Source organism: Meles meles, chromosome 6 (genome assembly GCF_922984935.1).
Source record: "Meles meles chromosome 6, mMelMel3.1 paternal haplotype, whole genome shotgun sequence".
NCBI classification, from domain to species: domain Eukaryota; kingdom Metazoa; phylum Chordata; class Mammalia; order Carnivora; family Mustelidae; genus Meles; species Meles meles.
Genome location: NC_060071.1, coordinates 2,038,785 through 2,063,817, shown reverse-complemented (window position 1 = coordinate 2,063,817; position 25,033 = coordinate 2,038,785). Strand labels below are relative to the sequence as shown.

Here is a 25,033-nt window from a genome sequence, read left to right as displayed (position 1 = left end):
AACTGATGCCCTGGCCAAGAGCAAAGGTCAGCCGTCGGCAAGCACTTCTTGCTGGGAACCCTTCGTCAGGTGTCGCCCGATACAGAAGCCTCATGGAAACCCCACACAGCGCAGAAGATGGGACTCTGACGCCACGGGCCCGGCTGAGGGCACTCCAAGGACCCAAAGACCAGAAAACAGGGTCTGCTGGTGAGCAGAATCTGGGAAGCGCTGAGCCCCTGGCTGGGTCAGAACCCTCACATCGTCTGCCTGGGAACCTAGGGCCAAAGAAGACTATACAGCATTTTCTGAGAAAAGTTTATTTTGTCCATTTCTCTCGATTTGCACTTCTGCTGATCCACTCACTTAGCTCAGCGAACGGGTCAGCAGTTTTCTTTCAGGATCGGAAGACGGAAGAGTTTCCAACAGGAAGGACTACAACACAGAGCAGGAGGTCTGGGAAAGCTGCGAGCTCTGAGGCCAGCGCCGAGGCTGAGCGCTGTGGGAAGGTTTCAGGACGGAGCCTCACCTTCGTCGCGGCCCCTCTGTCTACGCTCCCCCCAACCCCCTACCAGATTCGTATTCCGGGAGCCTGTCACTGGCCATCAAGGTCCGCAGCCTCCGCTCTCCGGTTAAACCGACAAGAAGGCTCGGGAGCGTGGGTTCTGGAGGCAAAGCAGGCCCCCGTCCACGGCTCTCAGCTGTGCACCTCTGGGCACGTTACCGTCCTCAGCTTCCATTTCTTCCCACGGTACTTCTCAGTGGGAGTTTGTGAGGTTAAATGAGGTCTTGTCAACTATCACATGATTTCACTTATGTGTGGAATTTAAGAAACAAAACAGAGGATCATAGGGGAAGGGAGGGAGAAACAAAACAAGATGAAATCAGAGAGGGAGAGGGAGACAAACCATACGGGACTCTTAACTCTAGGAAACACACTGAGGGTTGCTGGAGGGGAATTTGGTGGGGGCTGGGGTAACTGGGGTTTGGGCATTGAGGAGGGCACGTGAGGGAATGAGCACTGAGTGTTACACGCAAGTGATGAATCCCTCACCTCTAGCTCTGAAACCAACAATACACTGTACGTTAATTAACTGAATTTAAATTAAACTAAAAGAAAAAAAATAAATGAGGTCTTATGTGTGGAGGCTTGGTAAGGGCTTGGCACACAGTCGGTGCTTAATAGAGGCAGCTGCCTCCACACCAACCACGTGCCAAGGGACCAAGGGAGAAACAGGGGCTGGACGTTCCCTGTCCACATGCCCGCCTGCTCCCCTTGCTGCCGGATGCTCGGTCATGGAGACTGGGACATTCATTTCAAACACGGACCTGGCAAGACTTTTGTGAATTAAATGCAGATAAAAAGGTTTGTTCTACTGAAAAAAATAAATAAATAAAGTTGAAAAAAAAAAGTCTGTTCTTACCCCAGCGACTGGGGGCGCGTAACACATTTCTGCACCCCGTGGAGACACGCACCACAGGAAGTCCCAGCACCACAGGATGTGGGAGCGGCACCTGCGACCACGGAGGGGGACACGGGGCTGGGCGCCCACTCCCGGTCCTCCCGGTCATGGTCACGGCACAGCCACACCCTCACCCCTGTGAGGGGAGGCACTCCGGGGCCCCCAGGATGGCAGCAAAGGACGCCTCTGCCACAAGGGAGTCGGTCACCTCTGTCCGCTCCTTTTCCTTCTCCTTTCTCCGAGCCTCACCCCCCCAACTCGAACAGGGCCTGGTCCCAGCAGCAGCGGACAGTCTGGCTCCAGATTCGCCTTTCGCTCGCGCCTCCCAGGCCCTGCCCTCCCGTTCCCCTCATGTCAAGCCCCCGCTCTCCATCTCTCCAAGGGCACTCGGGGGCCCCTCAGAGCCCAGTAATGCTGGGGAGCCCCAGGGACGGGGAAATCCTCCCTCATGTAGGGATCCCCCCACTCCGGCACCCCAAACACATTGTCCCACAACCGCCTGTGGCCCGTCCCACACCCCCCACCTCCACCAAGGCCTTCCAGACCCATCCCTCCGTTGACCCACGGATCCTGCAAAAGCCCTCGGTCGGGGGACGGGATGGGGAGGCCCAAAGCTCCTGTTCACCTCAAAGATGAGCCAAGCGAAGCTAACAGCGTCTGTGGGTCTGTGCTCCCTGCGGCGCCCGGAAGGGCAGAGAATAGAGCCCCGGCCCTGGGTTCACGCGGTGTTTTACAACATCTGCAACATGCGACCCCCTCCCTGCAAGCCATGCTGCACCTCTGCTCTCCCCAACTCCTCACAGCCTGTCAGCTGGGAGAAGGATGGCCCGGGGCCCAGGCCACCTGAGAGGTCAGTGGACACTTCGGGCCACCAGCAGACCCTTTCTAAGCTGCAGCCCTCGTCTACACGGCAGGAACCAATACGAGTGGCTTTTGGCTTCGCTAGAACGAGAAGCACGTGGATCACCACGACTGTCGGCCAGCCTGGCGGCCGCACCACCCAGCAGCACCAGCGTGCTCCGGACCAGCGCACCGCCCGCCCCCACGCCCCATGGACGTTTTCCCCGAAGCCTCAGGAGGGTTTACGGGAAACATAAAAGCCAAAGACACGGAGGTCACACAAACACTGCCCTGAAGAAAGCAAATAAAATCTGATCGCGGTTCCCCGCGCAGCGTCTCTCCCCGGTGACAGCTACTCTGTCCCCGCCCCCGGATGGTGTCGGGACGGCCGTACCTGCTCCGTCAGGAAGGAGGGCTTGTAGGCGCCGTCCGTGGACTTGTTGCCGGTGCCCCTCATGGACTTCATGTGCGACACGGCCATGCGGAGGATGGTGAGCTTGTCCGGCTTGCGGGCCAGCGCGCTGCACGTGGGCACCATGTCCGACAGCTCCGTGATGTACTGCGTCATCTTGTTCCGCCGCCGCCTCTCGATCTCGCTGTGGTTCTCTCTTCCCGAAAGCACAAGAACAGGGCGGGGGCGGGGAAAGAGACACGTCAGAGCAGGGGTCACTGCCCAGCGGGACGAAACGGGCACATCCATGAGCGCCAAGCGACCAGGAGACACACACGCCCAGGGGCTGGTGCCTGGCATGCTCGCAGCGGCACTCGGGGCCCAGGGGGCCTGTGTCCCTGCATGGGGGGAGGGGGGTGCACAGGCCGCCACAGGGGCCTCCGTCTCCCCTTGAAGTGTGTCCTGAACCTGCCCTTCGTTCCCAAGCACCCAAGTACGCTCTCTAAGCACAGAGAATTCTGGCGTTATCCTTCAGCCGCGGGGGGTGAACCAGCCCGCGCTCCATCCCCGCGCCGGGATCTGCACTCCATGATCCACGCATCGGGACCTGCACACTGCGATCTGCACGCCGGGACCCACGCACCGGGATCCGCACACCCGATTCTCACACCGTGACCTGCACACCTGATCCATGCGCCAGGATCAACGCATCAGGATCCGCACCCCAGTCGGCACCCTGGGATCTGCATGCCGGATTCACAAGCCAGGATCCATGCATCGGGATCCGCACGCCCAATCCGCACACCCGGCCCTGCGCGCCGGGACCCGCACGTGGTGGGCGCGCTCACACACAGCTGCACACAGATGGAGCTACCCCGCGGGGGGGTGTGCTTTCCTTGGGCCCCAGCGTGAGAAGCACCGCGTGGCCGCCATCCTTCCGTCACACAGACCTTTGCTCTGGGCCCCGCACATCTTCTACCGCCCAGGACAGGCTCGCCCCTGGCTCATTACCCAGCCCACGGCCAAGTAATCATTAGAAGAGAGGACGGGGGAATGTTTGCATGTTGCTATCATTACCTTAAGGATGAAAGAGGAGCTGCCGACTCGGCTCCACACCCCGGCACAGTGTTACCTGGGTTTAAAGCCTGGTCTAGAAAGACATGAGATGTCTGCAGGAGGATTTAGGGTTTCACTGGGGCTCCGAGCAGGAGAGGGACACGGACAGCACGGGGGGGGGGTGAGGCTGCCTGCCCACCCCGTGTCTACCAAGTGGGCTGAACACCCACCCTCCCAACCGGGCAATCCACCGGCCATTGGGCACAACCACACGCCAGCCGTGTGCCAGCCGCACACACTGAGGGTCGCTGCCTGCGCCGGCAGGGGAAGGCAGGCCTGCAGCGGAGCTCACGGCACTGGTACGAGCCGACCAGCCCAGTGGGCACTTTCCAGCCTCTCCACCAGAGGAGCACTGAGCCGGGCACTGCAGGGGAGGGGCCGAGAGGAGACAAGGATGGCTCCTGCCCATCCTCCAGCAGCTGGGGGGTTATCTAGGATGGAGAGGAATTGCCTTGCACAGTCTGGAAATGAAGCCAGTATAGAGTTAAACCCCGTGAAAACATGTGGAATATAAAAACCATGGGGCAGAAGGAGAAAGGACAGAGGCGGCGGCCCAGGGGGCCACAGGGCTGGAGCGGTAGGCCAAGACCAGGAGGTGACCAACAGGATCAGAAAGGTGCAGGCAGGCCGGGTGGGGGGCAGGCTTGACCTGGAAAGCAGTGAGGAACAGGGGGCGCTGCCTGAGCCCAGAGGGAAAGCTGGGAGAACCCACGAGCTGAGAGCTGAGAGTGGGACCAGTGCAAATGCCCTGTGGCAGCACCCGCTTCTCAGGGCAGACCCCGGGGCAGGGAAGGACGCCCACTATTTAGGAGAAATGGCTCTTGGGTAATTGGACAGGGCCTGGTTACCATGGGGAGAAGAGAGGTAACCACTCAGTCAGGGGAGTCCCACGTGCTCCATCAAACTCCGGGTCCTTCCCGGGAAGATAGAGGGAAGATCCTGTCCCTCCTCTCCGCTATTCCAAAGCAGGTAAAGAAGCCGCCAGAGCCCACCCAGAACTGGCCTTCCTCACCAGCCCCTTCCCTGGACCCTGCATCATGCACCTGTCAGGGGAGGCATGGGGCACTGGCCCTGGGACTCCAGGAAAGGCTGGGTGAGCTTGCTTGGGGCGCCCCCCCATCCCCCCAGGCCAGCCTGCAGACAAGTAGACTGGGCAGAAAATGCTGCCCGAGGCTGTGGAAGGGGGTATGGCACAGGGCAGGAAGTCTGGCCACTCAGGGACGGCGGTCACGGCAGGGTGCAGCCCACACACCCCTCCGATCTCCTGCCCAGGGGCTCTCCTGAGGAGGCGATCATGCCTCCTCCTCCCTGATAGCGGAGGGGAGTTCTATCCTGCTGGGCTTTCAGGGAGCACCCTTCCTGTCCTGGCCAGGCCTCCCCGGGCAGCAGGGCAGAACGTCAGGAGAGCCGAGAAGGCCCGAGGAAAGCCATTCTGCGCAGCCCCACAACAAGGCTGGCCACAGGCCCTGTGGGAGGACCCACAGAGCCATATCCAGTTGGGAAGTTTCCCTGGCTTCCGAGGCTTCTCCAGAAGGGGCAAAGGAAGGTCCCTCCCCAGGAAGCAGGCAGGCGCCCTGTCCCCCGAGCACCACGCAAGGCAGTTTTCTGCAAGGCAGCTGGAAGGCACCCATGTGCTAGGCTGAAGACAATGTTCCTGTGCAACACAGAGAGGGAGGCGGAGAAAGCCCCGTTCCTCCGAAGAGGGGCCAAGCCCAACCTCTGATCACCCCTGCCCCTCAGCGGGACAACCCCCCTCCGTGTTTCTACAGCTGCTCCCGGCTGAGCGGCCTCAGCGATCCCCACCTCTGACCCCTGCAACCGCGCTCTGTGGAAGAGGGGCCCAAGGCTCAGCGGCCACTTAGCAGGACCGGACCAGGCTCCTCACCGGCCTACTCCCCGGTCCTGGATCCGGAGCCAGAACGCCCCTGCCCGAGAGGAGCAGCTGCAGCACCACGGGGGACGGAAATGCTGAGCAGCTCCCGGAGACACAGCTCAGCACCACGGATGACCCCAGAGAGGGCTTCCATCCCGACCAAGCCCGCTGTTATCCGGACACAGACCCTGCAAGTCAAGCTTCGTCTCTGCAGGACGGAAGCGGAGGGGCGGGCAGCTGGACAAGGGGAGAAGGCATCGTGACCTTCTCGTGCCTCAGGCACACGAGTGCCAGACATCTCTCTGGAGAGACAGCGGGCTCCACGGACACAGATTCCATCTGAAGCATCTTGACCCTAATCCCAGCCCCGACCTACAGAAACCGGGCATCCTAACCAAACCCCTGCTCTCCTGGTTGCTCGTGGGCCCCCCTCTGCCAAGGTCAGCCCAGCTTGCCGGCAACACCTTCTGGTTCATGAAGTCCAAGGATGCGGGGGCACAGAGAAGTCTAGAACGTCTGGGAACGTTCCTCTCGGGCCTGCTGAATCTCTCCTTGCCGTCAAGAGAGCTCACATGGCCACTGCACGCGTCCCACGCGTGGTGGCAGGTCAGATGACAGAGGACAACCCTTGCTGCTTCCTGGCTATCCCCCTGCCTCAGAAGGACGTTGAGCATCTTCTGACCTAGGAACAAAAGAGCCAGCTTCCTCAGCTAAGTCTAGAAGCTTCTCCGCACAGTCTAAGAATTCCGCTCCATCGGCCAGGAAAGATCCCTGCAGGACAAGGCCGCCACGCGAATGTCTTCCCCGGCCGTGGGGCTGTCATCATCACACCTGCCAAGGCAACAGGGTGGCAAATCCATACGGAAGGAGTCAACCCAAAATATCATCACACCTCCCAAGCTGGAGAAAGCGCATGCGAGCATCCAAACCGCACGGAGTCAAGCGGAAAGTATCAGAGTATCAGAGTAGGTGGGATGAAACACAGAAGGCCGCCCGTGGAAGGCTGTCCATCACAACTCCCTCCCTCTGGATGACGCTAGGGCTCGCTGGCTGCGCTCCGCAGACATAACCGAAACTCCAGCAGGCGGAGCTGGGTGCTGCAGGCGTCCCGGGCAAGAGACAGGCCACCCGACGGTGGGACCTCAGGAAGGTCACCCTTCACAGCTGCGAAGGGTGAGAAAGCGCTGTAACACCACCGGGGTTTTGGTTCGGCGCTTACTGGTCACCCCCCGCCCGTGACATCACAGCCACAGCCTCAAGAGCGCCTGCGAGGTCGTTTGGATGCTTGGAGAAAGGGTACAGAACGAGCCCAAATACGGCAAAAATCGGGTTGACAACACGCAGTGACCAGAATGACGGCAGGGAGCACTCGGTTGTCCTAAGTTGTAAAGCTAATGTTACAAACACGTGTACAATGGAAACGTTACAAATAGGTTTCCGTTCCTTTCTTTTAACGAACCGCACACGCATGCGTACACACGCGTATGTAAATCACACGAAGGACGCGGCGTGCAGCTCTGACCGTCGGGGACAGCACGGATGTCAGCCGTCGTCCCCCCTGGGCGGCGGCTGAGCCCAGCAGCGGGAGCAGGGAGAACCCGGACTCATCAGAAAGCAGACCGCAGGGGGCACGAAGGAGGAAGATGGCCTGAACCACAGAGCGTGGGGGGGGCTGCGCCTCTCCTCCAGGGGGACTCGCGGTCTCGCTGGGCGGGATGGGTGCATCCCCGGCCGGAGCCAGAGGGGCTCGGGGCTGGCCTCCCCGGAGGGTCTGCCCCACTCCCAGAGGCCAGGGAGACTCCTCTCTGGAGAAAGGTTTTGTGCTGTGCGATGGGTTTTCCCGGAGACGGAGAGCCCGTCACCCTCCGCCGTGGGGGACCGTGACTGGGCAATGGGGACTCCTCGAGGCGCCCATGAGGTCAGGCCGCCCTCCCCAGACTCAGCCCAGAAGAAGAAAGATCGCTCTGTACCCCTGCTCCTCCTGGCCTCTCCGGCCAAGACTCCCCTCCCGAGACACGCAGGCCCCCCCATCTCTACCAGCCTCGAGGCCCTCGTCCCTGCGGCCCATGGGCTGCACCCGCAGACGCCGCACGGGGGAGGGCCGGCACCAGTACGCCAACAGCCTCAGTGTGGGGGGCAGGTCGCCCACCCTCCAGCGGACCTCGGCCAAACCCCCACAGCTGCAGTGTCCCCGTGTGCACGCGGCTTCCTGCCACTCCCCGCTGCCCTGCGCCCTCCGTCTCCGGCCCCCTTCCTCGTCGGGGGTGGGTGAGGCTAACACTGCGCCCGAGACAGGGGTCTGGGGAGCCCAGGATGGATCCCGAGGATGCCACCAGAGGAAGGGGTGGGAGAACCGGCCACTGTGGACGGCGCTCCCTTCTGTGAGTGCCAGTCGCCCCCACTCTCCCACGGGATCGACCCCATGCCTTCCCAGCACCCAGCCTTGCTCTGGCTGCTTTGGAGCTGGGCCCCGGGCTTGGCCCCCTCGGCTGTCCTCTCCTCAGCGCCCACCGCCGGGGCCGCTGTCCCCCCGCTGCGCCTGTGGGTCCCCCAGCCCCCGTCTGCGGACCGTGGGCAGCCGCGGGACCCAAGCAGCTGGCTGTCGCTCCAAGAAAACGGACGACTGACTTCCTCTGTGACTGTGGCCGCATTTCCCGGAGAAGAACTGAGACGGGAGGTCTGAGGGCAGGCAGGACGGTCAAATTTCAGACCACCCTCGAGGAAGGCTGGGAAAGCCGGCTGGACAAACCTCAGGGGGCAGGGAAGGCACAGCTCAGCTTCTGTGACACCAACCCACGCTGGGGGCTGTCCCAGCGCCTCGGCCACCCTCTCTCACGGGGCCAGCCGGAGGGCCTCCGCGGGGCTGACTGCAAGCAGACGGGCGGGGGGGCAGAAGCTGTCCCCGAGGTAGTGCACCACGCTGGTGGGAAAGCGCCCCTGCAGATGACCTGCTGCTCCCCTGCATGGCAACTGAGGACCCCGGCCCAGGGGAGGGTGGGGGTGGTCTGTGCCGTGGCCCCAACCCTGAGGGGCTCAGGTGCACCCACCGGCTGACGGGTCTTCAGCCACCGTGCCCCCCGGGAGATGGTGATGCGACCCCAGGATCCTGCAAACTCACCCAGAAACAGCAGCGAACGTGGCTCACCCGCCCCATCCTCCCTCTGGTTTGTCAGCATGGAGGCAAGGCCGTGGCCTTCAGAAGCCTGTCTGTGCTCTGATGCGCTGACGGCCTGAGTGACTGAGGCCCAGAGGGGAAGGATTGTATCTTAACGCAGGGCCTGCAGACAAGGAGCTCCTCGTGTCCGCACAGTGATTTAACCGCGGACACCGGTCCTCGATGTCGAGCGGACATCCCTCTGTGTCTCGCCTCCTGTTTGTCCGGAGACCCCAGAAGTCCTCATTTCCTGAGCTCAACACGGTCCAGAATGTTATCTCGAGGGGGATCCTGACATGGAGACACCAAGCGTCCTCCTGTCCTCGGGAAGGGAGGCATGGGAGGTGAGCAGACCAGACAGGGGTGCCCGTGCTCTCCTCCGAGGCTAGCTCTGCTTCGGGAGCAAAGCTTTTCCCAAGAAGCGGGTGCCATCCGAGCTGGGGCTCCTTCGGCACCGGGAGACAGCACCCCACGTTTCTGTTACCCAAACTCATGTCTCGTTCTGATGAGAAAACCCGGGGTCATCAGAGAGCACAGCAGTCACCTCTCTGACACTCTCAGAGTGTCCTCTCTGCTGTCTCCCTGAGTGCTTGCAGGGGACGTACACACTGTGTGTCCTACGGACATACAGACTCTGGGAGGCCACGGAAATGGGACGCCCGTGCCTCTCTGTTTCGGGGGGCACGGGGGGAGTGCACTCAGTCACTGCCATGGGGTGAGCAGACCAGGGGGTCCGTGGGCCCGGGGCTCCCCAGGGACATCGTTCTAAGAACTTTGAAAAAAATAACCCAGAGTGTCATTCCAAGTTGTGAAGTGCAAAGAGCAGAGGAAGAGACCCATCACCCGGGGCAGGGGTTCAAGTTCATCAGCAGCCCGGCGTTAGGACTGCCCGGAGTTGGGGACGGATGTCCAGGCAGGCCCCTCCGTAAGTGACCAGTACAGATGGGCAATCCGCTAAGATCAATGGCGTGATCCGTGCCTCTCTCAACCCTCCCAAACCTCTAACTAACTTCAGCCAAACAAAACCAGAAAAAAAGAGAGAGAAAGAGGAATGGTCTGCAGGGCTGTCTCTGCCTCACCATACCCGATGGAGCGACCCCCTGTGCTCCCGGGGACACGGTGTGCACTCAGGTCAGCCCCTTGAGCCCGGCCCCCCCGCTGTCACACGGCCGGTGAGCGACATGGCTCTGAGGCCCCCATGGGGTAGTCTTACAGCCCGTGCCCAGGACGGGGCCACCCCGTGTCCTTACAGGTGCCGTAGTGCCCATGGCAGCAGAAGAGGCCATACTGTGAAAGTCTTTCCTAGACGTGAGCTCTAGCCTGCATCACCGTAAAGCTCGGCGGTCACTGTCTCTGTTAAAGGCCAACACAGCTAATACCCTGTTAGTGACATTTTGAGGCCAAGTGTCCTCCCTCGGTGACGTCGGCCGGGCATGGCCTGTCCCGGGTCACCCGCGGGCACAGGACAAGGCGCAAGCAAGGGCTCTGGTGACAGGCAACGGCTTCCTCAGCGACAAAAAGACCCTGAAATCCCTGTGAACGCCCCACAGACACAGCTGGCCGCTTCTTGAAGACCAGGGAACGTAAACTCACCTTGAAAATTTGCTGGGCCCTTCCCCGTCTTCGTCATCAAAGTCCATCCTGAAAAGCCAAGAGCACGAGGAGGTTCAGTACAGACAGAACATTTCACGGGCGACCCGAGGGGCTGGCCCCACCCAGGGGGTCTCGTTCGGCCGTCCAGACGCATCGCAGTCCCAGCCCTCAGGAAACACCCCCTGCATTTCGCCCTTTATCTTGTGCTCCGTGGTCAGCGCTCAGAAAGCTCGCGGGGAACCAGAGGCTCTCGGGGCGGTAACGGGCTAGCGGGGGCCGTGTTGCCAACCGACGTGGCCGCTCTGGGTGAGTCAGAGAGGGGCATTCCAGGCCACTGTCCCCTAACATCCAAACCCAAACAAAGGCATGGGGACCGAGAAACAGTCATCTGGGCCCGGAGTGACCCGAAGGACCCGTCTGCTCATTAAAAGTCACCCAGTACTCAGAACCCACTCCTTGAGCCTCTGAGTATAAACATAAATGGAAAAGTCTCGATGGGTATGTGTTTCACTAATAGCCCAAACTGTCCTTCTTGAAACACCAGGCCCCTCTGAGGTAAGTTAATGTTACCCCAAAGATGCCAGGGTAACTCGTTTGTGTGAACTGTACCTGGAGCCTTCCAAGGACAAAAGGCAAAACAGCGCAATGTCCTCGTTCTCCGGGATGTCCAGGGGAGTGCTCGGGGGGACGCCCTGGAGCCACGGCATTGCCATCCCGCTCTCCGTGGACCCAAGGGGCCAAGCAACGCGCAGTCCCGTGGGCTCCACGTGGAGGGGAGGCCGGCCTGCCTGGCAGCCAGGACGGAGAGCTGAGCCCAGGAATGAGGGTGTGATGGCCTCGTGGGGAACGGGACCCCCACCCCTGGCTCTAGGTGGGTAACAGTGACTTGGAGAATGAACAGGAGGCCCAGGGCAGAAGGAAGGGCCAGGGTGCAGAGGCAGAGCTCTGTCCACACACACACACACACGCACACACACAGGAGAGGACCCTAACGAGACAAACTATCTTCTCTCAGCTGGGCACTGACTCGGGGAACTTAGGGACTGGATTTAGGACAAAGGAGTATTTTCTTCTTTAAAATGGGACCATTTGGGGCGCCTGGGTGGCTCAGTGGGTTAAGCCTCTGCCTTCGGCTCAGGTCATGATCTCAGGGTCCTGGGATCGAGTCTCGCATCGGACTCTCTGCTTGGCGGGGAGCCTGCTTCCCCTCCCCTCTCTCTGCCTCTCTGCCTACTTGTGATTTCTCTCTGTCAAATAAATGAATAAAATCTTTAAAAAAAATGGGACCATTCACTGATTTTCGTTTTGCATATGTGCTGGGTGGCCACGGCCCTAATCTGGGCACCCGTCTGTCTGGGATGACCGGAGGGACTAGAATCCCTCACTTCCAGGCACGTGGGCCACACGGGCTTCTAGGAGCAGAAGAGCAAAGGCTAAGTTAGATGAGAGTAGGGACAGGCGACAGCAATGAAAACGGACACACCACGGCCCCTGGGGCCGGGCAGGCGGGGAGGACACGTGGTTGGGAAGGGAAAGGAGAGGGACAGCCGACACGTACACCATGCTGTGACACACGGCCCCCAGGTGGCCGCGGGAGACCCCCCCCCCGCACTGTGGGCAAGTGGGGGCCAAACGCAGGGACTCCCACTCGGAGCGAAGCCGTCCACAGCCTGTGGACCCACCACGCCACCACCTCCCTCTACCAGACGTGACCTGGGCGCCAGCCCACCAAAAATGCCCGGTGCCGCAGAGCCACGGAGCCACACTGACCCCCGGTGCTCACCGCGGGAACAGCAGCACACGGACATGACCCAATCCCGGGGACCATAGACATTTCAGAGTGCGGAAAAGAAACTGCATTTTCAAAATTCCTCAGGACGTAAGTTAGTGGGTGGCAAAGCCTCGAGTGAGCGTGAGATGCACAAGTTCACGGGAGGGGAAGACCGGGCTCCGGCAAGATGCCATGTGTCGGTCAGCCCCCTGGCCTCATCCCAAAGGATTTTTGGGGTGTTCGGGGTGAAAAGCATCCTGATTATCCCAGACCGAGAGCATCCCAGGATGCAGGCCGTCAGTGCAAAAACTGGGAAAAACCCAGGCCAACCAGGGTGGTTGGTCTCCCTGGGTTTCGGGAAGACAGTTCTATTCTTTACCCAGGACCCTGATGGCACAGGCAGGCGGGGACACGGTCCCACTGAGGTCAGGTGAGCTGTGGCTCTGTGGAGGAAGCCGAGGGTGCAGGGAAGGGGCAGCCCTGCTCTGGAGCTGGGGTTTCCTGGAGTCGGGGGGAGCTCGGGTTTGTGTACAGAAACTTAGAGACCACGAAAGGGGGCTTCCCCGTCCGTGCACTGCGGTCACACGCGTGCAGCCATCAGATTCCATCGTCGGAAGAGTGTGATGTGGGCGTGAGCCCCGAAGAGACATCAGTCCATGAACAACTGGTCAGGTCCGCGGGGCGACGCCCCTGACCCCACCAGTCTCGTGCTCCTGGGGACGCAGGTTCCTCGGAGCGTCACCCCCCAGGGCGCTGCCATGGCCGTCCGTCACCACGGCTGATCCCCTGCTTTAACCATGCCCACAACAGCTGGGCTTCTTTCTTCTGCTATAAAAACTCTAAGTAAATCATCCTTTGTTTTATGTCTTTTATGTGCCTCTATTCCCCTGAAGCACCTGGCTAATGAGAGAAACCCAGCTATGACTCTGACGTCCCACTGTGTTCACGCTGGAGAATTCGGATGACAAGTGGATGCTGTGAGTCTTCACAGGACAGGCTGAAGCCACACTGCCTCCCTTTCCCGTCAACGAGTGAGAATTCTCGGTTGATAAAGTGCCAGGAAAGCACCTCTGAGCTTGGAACTAGTCAAGAGAGTGCGACGGGAGTCCCCAGGAGCGGGACTGGGAAGCAATCACGCATTATCAAAGGGCCGTCATCAGACGCTCTCAGGAGAAGGGCAGGCGCTGGAGCGGCAGCACCAGAGGGCCCTGGGCCGGCCCGAGGCTCCTAACAGCACGGGCAGCCACGGAAGCAGGAACAGCCCTGCACGGGCGGCCACGGGAGCAGGAACGGCCCTGCACGGGCGGCCACGGGAGCAGGAACGGCCCTGCTGCAGAGCCTGGGCCAGCCACAGTGGCCACAGCGGAGCCAGAACAAGCATCTGGCTTTGGGGGCAGAGCCCGTCCCATCCCTGCCACTGTCCCCTTCCCCAGAAGCCGGCCCCGACACCCTGGCGCTGAGACCGGGGAGGTCTTGATGAAAGAGAACAAGGTGAACCGCTCCCACTCCGCTCTCCCACGCGTGTGGAGTCACTTTTCAAAGAATCGGAAACTCCTGCACCTTCCCCTGTGTCCCGGGGCCGGCGGGCGCTCAGCTTGCCAGTGGCTCCGGGGAAGGCCGTCAGGGAAGGGGAAGCGCGTTCAAGCCCAAGGGACCCACAGGGATGGGCCAGGCAGGCGGCCAGTGGCCCCCACACCTGTCGGGGCCAGCTCTGCACGGCTGGAAGCACGGGACGGAGGGGAGCCCAGCCCCGGGGGCCGGGTTAGGGATGGGGACAGGAAGCAGCTCCTCGCCTCTGGCCCCTTCCTCCCCGCCCCGAGCCCCTCTCTTCTCCAGGGCCCCACAGGCCCACGCGGCGTTTAGCTGTGTGTTCCGGCTGCTCGGGCGTAATCAGGCGCAGACGAGCCGCGTTCAACGGCAGCTGCAGGAAGCATGGGGCTGACAGCCCCGCGCAAGGGCACGTTTCCCCGCCTAGACCCGGAAGATGAGCCCCTCGGTCGCTGGGGTTTAGCAGCAGGAACCGGTTTGCGAGCTTCTCCCTGTGACAGGGAAAGGGAAGCAGGAAGTTCCCCTGAACCAGGACAGTGGGGGACAGGTCTCCCGTCTGTCTTAAAGGGCCCCTGCCATGTCTACACAGGTGGCCAGCGTGTCGGCCACTGCTGTCCCTTCCACTCAATCTCTCGTGTCTTTTCTTGATGTTTGACTCCCGTGGCTGCAGGTGGGATGACCTCCAGGCTCTGTGTCAGCCCACGGGTCCTCTCCTGCCTCCCGCGCACGCCGTGTCTGTGTGTGTGTGTGTGTGTGTGTGTGTGAGCGCGTGTGCGTGTGAGATCAGGCAGGCAAGGGACAGCGGGGACGACGTCTTCAGAAAAGAGCCTGACCCATGTCCAGTCACCAGCCAGGGAGGCCAGCGGAAGTCAGGGCCTGGACGCAGGCTAGGGTCGGCTTCGGGGCCAGCAGCCCAGCCCTGCGCGCAGACCCCCCAACCGTGCGGGGTGGGAGGGGCGAGCGCAGGAAGTCCTGCTGGGGGCACAGAACCGGCCCCAAGGGGCTGCTCGCCCTGCCAAGAGGGATTGTCCTGAGCATCTCTGCCCGTGCTCGACCCTGACCCCCACCTCCCTGCGCCGGCCCTTCCAGAAACAGGGGTGGGGCGCCCCAGCGTTCTGTCTCCGGGGAGCGGAAGTGAGAGCCCACACTGAAAATAATTTGGAAGCCCCTGGAGCATGTGAGGAGCAGCCGGCACCCCGACGTGTCGACAGGCCCGTCTCCCCGCTGTGGCACAGGTGCGCTCAGCTCAGCGCCCGCTGGCTGGGAGAGCTGCTTCCAACAGGACGGCGGTGGGGGTGTGGGGTGCAGAGAGACCCCGGTCTCGAGGATCTGCCCAGCTGGGCCCCAGGCGCCGACTCGGAGTACTACGGGCCTGCCCCAAGCACCAGTCCCCCGCCCGCTGCACTGGGGCCCGGGGAGTGAGGAGCCCTGAGTCGGGAGAAAGCTGGCGCAGGGGCCACGGGGCTCGGTGTCTCAGCCCTTCCCACCCTCTCAGTACGAACCCAAAGCTGACACCCTCCTCTCAAGACCGTGGGGTGCACACAGCCGTGTCCCCCGTGATCCAAACCTGCAGCGCGGCACGCACCCCGCTCCAGGCCTCCCCACTCGCCCGTCCCCTGCCCCTTTAGAGCCACACTGGGCAGAGGGACTGCAGGTCTGGAGCATGGCCGGCAGGCACGGGAGCCCACCCCGCAGGCCTGGGGCTCGGGGCAGTGCGTTCCCTGCTCCGGGGAGCCCTGGGCTGTCGGAAGCGGCACTAAGGGGAGAAGCTGACTCTACTTCCCGAGAACCGTTATTCTCCAGTTCACTGAAAATCACACGGATTCGATGTGGAGAGGGGCCTGGGGGACAGCGGGGTGTGAATGCGTAGGTCTCGTTGTCCCCGCAGGGATTTTTGTTAGCTGGCTAGTGTTTCTGATATCCATCTGGAACCATAGGAGCCACAGCCGTGAGCCAATGTGGTTTTCGGGTCCATCAGCCCAAGGGCAATGTCCACATGGCTCCTGGTCCGGCATGTCCCACCATCGGCAGCTTCACCAGCAATGCAGTGCGCGAGGCACACGCCTGGCCTTCGGCTGCGGGGCCGGAGGGGCGGAGGTTCTGAGAGTTCCAGCACAGCTGCCGGCAGAGACCGGCTTCCCCGGACACACGAGCGATGGGGCCCCCTCGCGGCCCACGGGGGCTGGGGCTCAGGTCCACAGCACTGCCCTCGGCTGGCGTGCTCACACAGGGTCCCCATGAGCTCCCCGCTCCCAGAGACAGCCTGAGCAGGGCCCAGCAGGACCAGAGAGCCCGTCCCCACCAGGAGACAAACAAGCAGGAGGCCCCTGCTGGCCGCTGGGGCGGACACTTAGAGGCAAATCACATGCATACTTGGGGATCTTGCAAAATCTCCACAAGCAGGCAGACCGCTGAGCCTTCGCTCTCCGGGAGGGGGAGAGACAGCACTCCCTGACAGGTCAAGGGTGTTGCTCAACACGTACAAAGCCGTTCCTGGAAACGCTGTTTGCTTACCCAGAACGCCGCTTTCCTCCACGGGCGGGCATGGCCCCAGCCATCCTCACGGGTCCGGTGGCCGCCATGGGGGCCACCGGCAACGTCACCGACCCAGGGATGTCAGCAGCCATTTCTGGAACACAGCAAAGAAGAGAGGTTTTATCAATGCCAGGAAGAAGCAAGAAACTTGTCCAGTGGTCCCAAAAGCAGCAGCCAGAAGGAGAGCCCGCTCAGCCGAGGCTGGTTCTGTGACTCAGGCGAGCCCTGCCCCCAGCTGGGCTCCACTCTCCTGCTTTGGAACAGGACCCCACCCCAGGCAGAAGCCCCCTGCTCAGTGTCAATGGTTAAGAAGAACATGCACTTGCAGCTTTCAGAAGGGACGCCGGGTGACCTGGCGGCGGCTAAGACTTCCACGGATCCAGGCAGTGTGGCCAGAGCCCGAGCAACCTTCCAGACCGAGCAAACCCACAGGAGTCGGGTGCCCTGCCCCCAGCTGGGCTCCACCCTCCTGCTTTGGAACAGGACCCCACCCCAGGCAGAAGCCCCCTGCTCAGTGTCAATGGTTAAGAAGAACATGCACTTGCAGCTTTCAGAAGGGACGCCGGGTGACCTGGCGGCGACTAAGACTTCCACGGATCCAAGCAGTGTGGCCAGAGCCCGAGCAACCTTCCAGACCGAGCAAACCCACAGGAGTCGGGTGTCTGTCCCCTGTGGCCAGGGCCCCGGTGAGCGGCCTTCACCCTGGGCCCTTGCCTGCAGGTGGAAAGGCTGTTCCCCATCCTGAATCCTCAGAACCATGACCAAAGGGGCCCGTGTGGCCCCACCAGTCATGACAAGGACAGCAAGTGTCCACACAGACTCCACGACGGCCCGTCAGAGGGGCCCGGCTCTTCACAGCCAGGCCTCCCCCGGATACGGACTACTGCCGGGATACGCAGGTGTGGGGTTAGAGGCTCATGCCTCTCCTGGCCCCACGACCCTGGGGCACTACTTCTTACAAGCTAGAAGCTTCTGGAAGCTCGTTGAGGCAATGTCAAGCATGCCCAATTTCAGAGAAACCACACAGTTCAAGAATTTTCCTTCCTCCTTGCGGAGGGTTCTTCAACTCAGGCACCACTTTCCTCCAAATATTAAATAGCAAAATAAATATTCAAGTGTCCTCCCCGACGCTGATCTTGGGGGAAACTCCCCCAGCGCTCGCCAGCCCCAGCTCGGCTCTCACACAGCGCAGAAGGGACGCCACAGTCTACGAAAACGTATTTCAAGAAAACAGGTCAGGATAAATAAGGGAATGTGGGCCCCCGTCAGGGGGACGGGCAGTGCTCACACGGGGTGGGTCTCTGCCCTCTGCCTCCTTCCGGAAGCCAGGAAGCACCGGACAGCTGCCCCACGTTACATCCGAGGACATCGTGTTTAATAAACACATTCCAAGACCAACGCAAACTATTCCACTGAAAACTTTTGAAGGAGAATTCTCGAATACTAACAGACATCTTAATTTAGCCACTCTGTTCACGAAAACTGGAGAGCCGTTACAGTTGCTGGGTTGGTTTTTTTTAACCTACTGCATACAACGGCGAAGTACTCAAGGGAGAAAAATCCGTTTCTTAAAGGAATCTTCTCCCCTTGCAACAGCTTCAACTTAATCTGAAACAGATTAAGTCCATTGCCCGCCCACCCCCCCCAAAGTGGAGGGCAGAGCAGCGACCAGCACGAATAGGAGTGAGGACAAAAGTCACCACTTCCCAAAATAAGCCACAGAGAACCTCAGTCCCTTAAGACGCTCTGAGAAAAAGGTCCCCTGGTTTAGCAAAGTCGGAAAAGCCACACGCTTATCCTTGGAGATTCCAACAACCTTTAAAAGCGTACTGAGAAGTCCTGTATCAGGAAGTTGTCTTAGCTTTGGTTAGACCGGCGTATCATAAAAGGAGGGAAGGCGGGGGAGACAATGTGTGTTTAGACAAAACGACAGTCATCCAATTTTACCTCGGGAAAGCAAAAATATTGCTTTTGTAATACAAGTTACAGAAAGTAAAGCGCCATGAAATCCGGCTACAAGACGAGGGCTTGGGAACACCCGCCGTCCAGTCCTGTCCTCAGACAACTGCTCACGCGAGGTCAGGGCAGGGCGGGTCCAGTCTCCCCCGCACGTTGGCATCCTGTCTGCTCCCCTGGACCCTCCACGTGGGTCAGCCTCCGCTGCCCAGCAGAGGGACCAGCTGTGTGAGGGCAGGTCCACGACCACCTGCTACCAAAGACCCCACTTAGCACACCTCAGAGCCCTCCACGCCTGTGCGGGACAGGAGGGCAAGCTGACGGGGACACCAGCAGGCTCTACCGTGGGACATGGTGCCCTTCGTGGAGGTGACGTGGCCGGTGGCTGTGCTGAGACAGCCCCATTCTTCACCGGCCACGCGCACCTGTCACCAAGTGCCCTCAAGCCGGGGCTGGGGCCTCCCATCAGAGGCGAAGGTGAGAGGCTCCCACCTGCCCGGGGGTGACACGGCACTGAAGGTCAGCGCCAGGCGTCCAGGAAATCCTCTCCTCCCGGGACTCGGAGTTTCCTCCTCCTCTGTCTGCACAAGCCCGTTCAGTAATGAAGAGAGAACTTTGGCGTATGTTCTGAAAACACTTGATGGCATTTTTTCCCAGTCTGCCACTTGCTTTGAAGGTGGAGAGATTCCGTTAGTGCGAGAGAACGCTTTCGGAGGGAGAGGCTGAAGGAGATGCGTGGGTCAGCTCTGGCCGCTGCAACAGAATTCCGCGGACCGGGCGCCGCAGACAACGGACTTCCGTTTCTCACGGTCTGGGGACTGGGGAGTCCAAGATCAAGGTGTCGGCCAGCTCACGTCCCGGCGGCCGCCCTGTCCCTGGCTTGAGGACGGCCACCTCCTCTTGGTGGCCTTGCACGTCCTCCTCTCAGCAGGCCACCAAGCCCACGGCCCTCTTCCTCGCCACCTCCCTTCTCCTCAATTACCACCTAAAAGCTCTTCAGATTCAGTCACACTGGGGGCCGGGGCCTCGACACGGGAATTTGGGGGACATAATTCAGTCCCCAGCAGAAGCAAAGGTCAGTTGTCCCAAGCTCAGTTCACTCGGGAATCCTTCTTCTAGCGACGAGGGCCGCGACGCGCCTTCTCCCCCACGCCGTGTTTGAACGTGGCTCTGCCTCGAGCATCCGCATTCCTCCGCCTGTCTCCGTGCGGCCTGTGCTTGCTCTCGCCCCACCGTCCTCTGGTACCCAGCAGGGGACCTCCTCCCACTGCCCTCACCGTCCCCAGTTCCCTCCATCCTTCTTTCTGGCTTTTTCTTCCGTTTAGATTCCAGAATACGGGGCGCCTGCGTGGCTCTGTCAGTTAAGCTTTTGACTCTGAGTCCGGGCTCAGGTCATGATCTCAGGGCCATGAGATCGCGCCCCAGCCCCCATCTGGCTTTGCACTCAGGGCTCAGTGCGGGGTCGGCCTGAGATCCCCTCCCCCTCCTTCCCCCGTCACTCCCCCCATCACAGCTGGAAGGAGCCGCAGCTCTTCCCACCCTCGCCGTCCCACGTGTCCCCCTTTCAAAGTGCACATGCCCGGCTGAAGGGGGTCCAGGGTCACCATCCTGTGTCCTGCCATCCCACCAAATTCTAATCTGTTCTAATCATTTTTTGGTTGATTCTTGTGAACTTTCTAAGTTCACAAAGCCTGTGGACTCCAAATGAGGATGCTATGTTCATTTCCAACAGGGAAAGGTTTCGTTTCTTTTTCATGTCTTATTCCTTAGTCAGAACTTCAGAACAATGTTCAGTAATAACGGCCCAGACCTGGGTAACCCGAGACCATGTGCTTTGCCGTTAAACACACCTGGTGTCGAATCACAACTCAACACTTCCCAACTATGAGACTGACCAGGCCACTCTGGTCAAAAAGTCTTGATAATCTACCCTGAAGGGTCATTCTAAAAATTAAGAATAGCGCAGGTGCAGAGCCCAACACAGGGTCTGGGAGGAAAGAAATGCCACTCAAGAAACAATGATTAAAATGGTCATAATGAGGGTGCTGGTGAGCAACCTCGCCTGGTCCTGGACTGAACGGGAATGACCAGCTTGTTTGAGATAGAAATGCTTGTTCGAGATAAGGAAATCTGCTCCTATTCCTATTAAGGCTTATTTCAGGAATAAACCTTATTTATTTTATCATTTTATGAAATGCCATTTTGGTCACTGAACTAGTGTTCTGGATTCCAATAAGCCAAGTGAAAGTTTCAATCAATGAGACTAAAATTCACTTTTCTAAAGGTTAAACCTCGGTGTCTTTCGGGAAGCACCCTCCATGGATTCCCGTAAAAGACATTACGGAAATGTGTTTCTCTCCTCTGTAACCCATGCCCGAATCCCGTGGGATCAGCTGTCGGCCTTCCTTGGAAAAGTGAACACCTGTTCCCCAAATCTGGCAACTTTTCTACGTGACTTGACTAGAAGGGAGGATAACTCCTGGGATGTCCCCTCGGGAAAGGCAGATGGGGGAAGGTCTCCCACCAGGTCACAGGTGAGGGTCTCAAAGGCAGGGCTTGAAACCGCCTTGTAAGCACACTGTAGATTTGCTCCAAGTTCACCCCCAAAATGAAGGAACGTGGAACCTGAGCGCTGCACAGGCAGAGGGGAAATGATCCCGGACGCCCGCCGGCCTCCCCTGCCCCTGCGGGGTGCACGTGACTCTGCCTTTCCGAGGGTGGCGCTGGCAGCGTGGACTGAGACCCGAGCACGTCCCAGCGTGGCCTGTGAGGCTACCTGCCCGGGACGGGACCGGAAGACAAGTGCAGGGACAGCAGCGTGTTATCGTGGCCCTTTCCGGGGTGGGAATCCGAGCAGGGTTTTTTTTTTTTTTTTTTTTTTTTTTTGATTTACAAAATGAGTATTTATTGAGCACCCATGAAATTCACTGGGTATTTTGTCTGGTGCCAGGGGTACAAAGCTATGCCAAACAGACATATAACACCTGTCCGAGCAGGGTTTTATGTTCTCCTAAAAACTCTTTCCGTTTTTGCATATAGGTTTTTTTTTTTTTTTTTTTGCAATGAACATGTGTTACTTTAATGTGAGTCTAATGCTGTGTTAATTTAATGACCACGGCGAGAATAACAAACATCTTCCGAGGATTTCTGGTAGAAAACATGGTGAAAAGCACAGACAGCTGGAGAGTGAGAAGCGAGGAACGAACAAGACTAAGAAAGGGGAAACCCTTTTCACCAACAGGACCGGCCGACAGCAGAATGGATGGGCTTACAGATAACAATAAAAGTTTTATATGCAAATAATTAAAATATGTTTGCATAAAAACAAGGTTTATGTTGGGTGCCAACCATGTTTCGAGCTCTTCACGGGCATTGGTGTTCCCCCGTAAAAGACAGGAGACCCATTTTACATATGAGGGATGTGGGGGGAGAGAGGCAGGGGCTGTGTCTGGCCACCAGGCCGGCGAGGGGCCAAGCGGGTTCTCGTGTACCCGGCCAGCCACCGTAGGGCCCTCGCCACTCGGGGTGCTTGGACAGAGCCTGGGCAAGCAGCCTGCCCTCTGCCGGGGCGACAAGGGACATCCTGAGGTCAGAAGCCCAAAGAGGAAGTCGTGCAGGAAACCTTCATGTTTTGGGGTCACTCCATCTAGCCCTGGGGTCGTGGGCAAGCGACTTATCCTCCCCACGCTGCAGAGTCCCCATCTGTGACGTCAGGAACCCTGCTACGTTCTCATACCCTTGTTTGGGGGATTAAGGAAGGTCACTGATGTGAGACACCCGGCAGAAGTAATTTCCACTCTGCTCTTTTGTTTTCCCCCAAGAGAAGGCTGTTAAAGAAGACACTGTGTGCGTGTGTTTACAGAACCTTGAGCACATAACCTGTCTTGCCTCCGTCTACTAACTACAGAAGGGGCCTCCTAACGGGAAGGACCTCAGGAAGTTGTTTGGAAGATGAAAGAAGCTCATATCCGTAGAGCCCCAGAGTGATGCTGGGCACGAAGTATAAGCTCATTTAAATGTGGCCTAAGTGGGGCGCCTGGGTGGCTCAGTGGGTTGGGCCGCTGCCTTCGGCTCGGGTCGTGATCTCAGGGTGCTGGGATCAAGTCCCGCGTCGGGCTCTCCGCTAAGCGGGGAGCCTGCTTCCCTCTCTCTCTCTCTCTGCCTGCCTCTCTGTCTACTTGTGATCTCTCTCTGTCAAATAAATAAATAAAATCTCAAAAAAAAAATGTGGCCTAAGTCAACACACACACACGCACACACGCACACAGAGATGCTGACTAAACCTGCCATCGTTGTCTTACTGTAAGGAACTAAGTTGCTTCTGTGATTTCATTGTTACGTGCTGGGCCACCAACGGGGGTACGGCGCTAGGAGAGGCCTTTCTGAATGCTCAGCAGCCCCGCTCGTGACACGGTCCTGGGAGGCCGCTGCAAGAAGCCATGAGAAGAGGGAGCACGGACGAGGCTCTGCTCTGGGCCACCCCTCGCACCACCACCCTGCACAGCATGGGGCCTCTAAACCCCCAGGGGCTCAGGTGCCACTGCAGGGAGCAGGGAGGGGGTTCTGCAGACAGACCCTGAACGTGCCCGCCCCCGACCTCTCCCCTGCCCAGGGCCCCACAGGGCTTCACACAGAGACGCACACGTGAGCCCCGTCCCAAGCCTGCCACGGACACAGCCCACGGAGCGCCTCCGCGAGCAGGTGTAGCCGTGGGGCTCAGAAGTCCCAGACCCCAGTTTCCCGGGGCACCCCAGCAGACACCGCAGGGGAGGCAGGGCCATGGTCCTCACCCTGACCTCCCCACGCCGGTGAGGACGAACCACACGGAAAAAGGAGAGTCGTCTAGCGCAGCGCGGAACCAAGAGCACCTCCTCCTTTCAGAACGTCCGCAGCGACATTTAAATCGAGGTGGGAAACAGGTTCTCAAAGGTACAAATGAAGTCGGTCGTGTGGAGAAGACGCCCGCTCCCCCTGTGTCTCACCCGGAGACCTCCACAGTCAGACCTCTGTCCCCATCACCCTGCTAGAGAGCTGCCCGTCCCAGGGCCCCTTCCCTGCCAGACCCTCTCTGGGGGTGATCCCCCACCCGCCCACCTCTGTCCTCAGCCTGCAGGGGCCGCATCTCCCCCTCCCACCCAGGCCTCACATTCTCGGCCTCCTCTGGGCCCCTCCACATCTCCCCACCTCTCTTCTCCCCAGGGCACCTTGTCTCATCCAGGAGCGGCCCTGGTCCCACACGCAGCCGGCAGATCCTGCCGTTACCCACAAGGTCTCTCCACCTCTGGCTTCTACTGCCGACCCCGCTCAGGACCTCCTCCCTGGGCCTCCCGCATCTACTCTCCCTCATCCGTCCTCGTGGAAGCCAGAGCTGCCGAGACCAGCCTTTGCTTCTATCCTCCAGCGGCTTCTCTTTGCTCTTGGAACGCACGTGGCCCTCCCTGCCACCATCGGCCCATCCCCATGTGGCCAGGCTGCCGCCCACCCCTCCAGCACACCTCCTGGGCTCCGGCTGCTCTGCTCCGTCAGCTTCTGGAACACACCACATGCCCACCCACCTCAGGGCCTTTGCACCTGCTACCCCGGGGGAGGAAAGCTCTCCTTCCTTCTTCACTGAGCTAACTCCCAACAGTCGTTCAGTTCGGCTCCAACATGACCTTCCCGGGGAAGCCTGTCCCCGGCCAGTCCCTCCCCACCCAGTCAGGGTCTGGTGCCCCCGTGGTTTACCCTTACCATCCCTGTACTTCTGCTGCGAAGCCAGGAAGGTCGCAGCCGTCCAGGTAGAAGATGGCAGGGCCAGAGCGACGGAATCGCAAAGAGGGCATCCCGGAGGAGAGCGATGATGTCAATGCCTCAGAACACTCCCTATGTCACCGTCAGCTCCCGGAAAGGGAAGATTCGAACGAGCCGGATCACGTGATCCTCCCACACCGAGACCAGATGGGGCAAAAAATTCCCGGAGGAGGAAGAACGATATGGTAGCAGTGTTCACGTCCGCCGTGCCACACGCCTGCCCCGCGCGGCCTCTGCGGCCAGGGCCAGGCACGCGCCTTCACACCTCCCTCCGTCCGTCGACTCGGAGGGTCGTGCGCCAACGCGGGGCGGCCCGAGCTCCAGCTTCCCCGTGCATGACTCTGTTTCTCCACCTGTTCTCCCGCTAACAACCAGGGCTCGTTGGGACCCGCTTCCTTTTGCAGAGGTAGCTGTAAGAAATGGGACCCTGTTTCCGTGGCAAACGGCACTGGAAAGCTCTGAGCCGGCAGCTGTGGCAGAAGCCAGGTACTCGAGAGGAACAGAGACCCCCCTCCCCGCCTCCGGTGGAGACACACAGTCGGGCAATTTCCTGGTGAGAGCTGCGTGCTGGGCTAAGCCACTGGCGTTGTGGGAATGACTGGGAGGATCCGAGAAGGCTTCCTGGAGGAAGCCAGAGTTGTACCTTCCTGGCAAAGAAAACGCCCAGGAAGCAATGAAACAGGACATAAAATGTGCCCTTTTCCTAAATGGATTCCTTCAATTGCTGCGGATTTTCTGGGCAGACCCCCAGTCCCGCCCTTGAGGGGCGTGCCCCCAGTCCATGCCCCGTCCCTGGACCTTGCTCCGACTCCCATGAGATCTAGAATTATTCCCCGGCCTCACACACAGCCCTTAGCTACAGACCTCGGCACAGGGTCCCGGGTTAGAGCCAACAGCAAGTGCACAAGCAGTCAGAACACCTCTCTCCTCAGCCGTCTGCCTCCAAGCGCAGACGGCCCCCTGCCCCCCCAGGAAGCACGGTCCCCCGTGCCACACACGGGCAACAGGACCACGCGCCCCATGC

General features: G+C 59.9%; 1 protein-coding gene across 5 annotated transcripts in view; it reads right to left on the bottom strand.

Annotated features, from left to right (window-relative positions):
* Positions 1-25,033, bottom strand: part of ARNT2 (aryl hydrocarbon receptor nuclear translocator 2) — a 141,515-nt gene that overhangs the window by 88,112 nt on the left and 28,370 nt on the right. For 4 of the 5 annotated variants that reach the window (XM_046008751.1, XM_046008755.1, XM_046008750.1 and 1 more), the window contains exons 2-4: positions 16,243-16,357; positions 10,410-10,457; positions 2,677-2,890 (exon numbers count right to left, since the gene is read on the bottom strand). In XM_046008751.1, the coding sequence (XP_045864707.1) occupies positions 2,677-2,890; positions 10,410-10,457; positions 16,243-16,357 (377 nt within the window). Of the gene's footprint in view, positions 1-2,676; positions 2,891-10,409; positions 10,458-16,242; positions 16,358-23,949; positions 24,095-25,033 lie in introns of those variants that run through there. The other variant, XM_046008754.1, reaches the window with a different exon arrangement.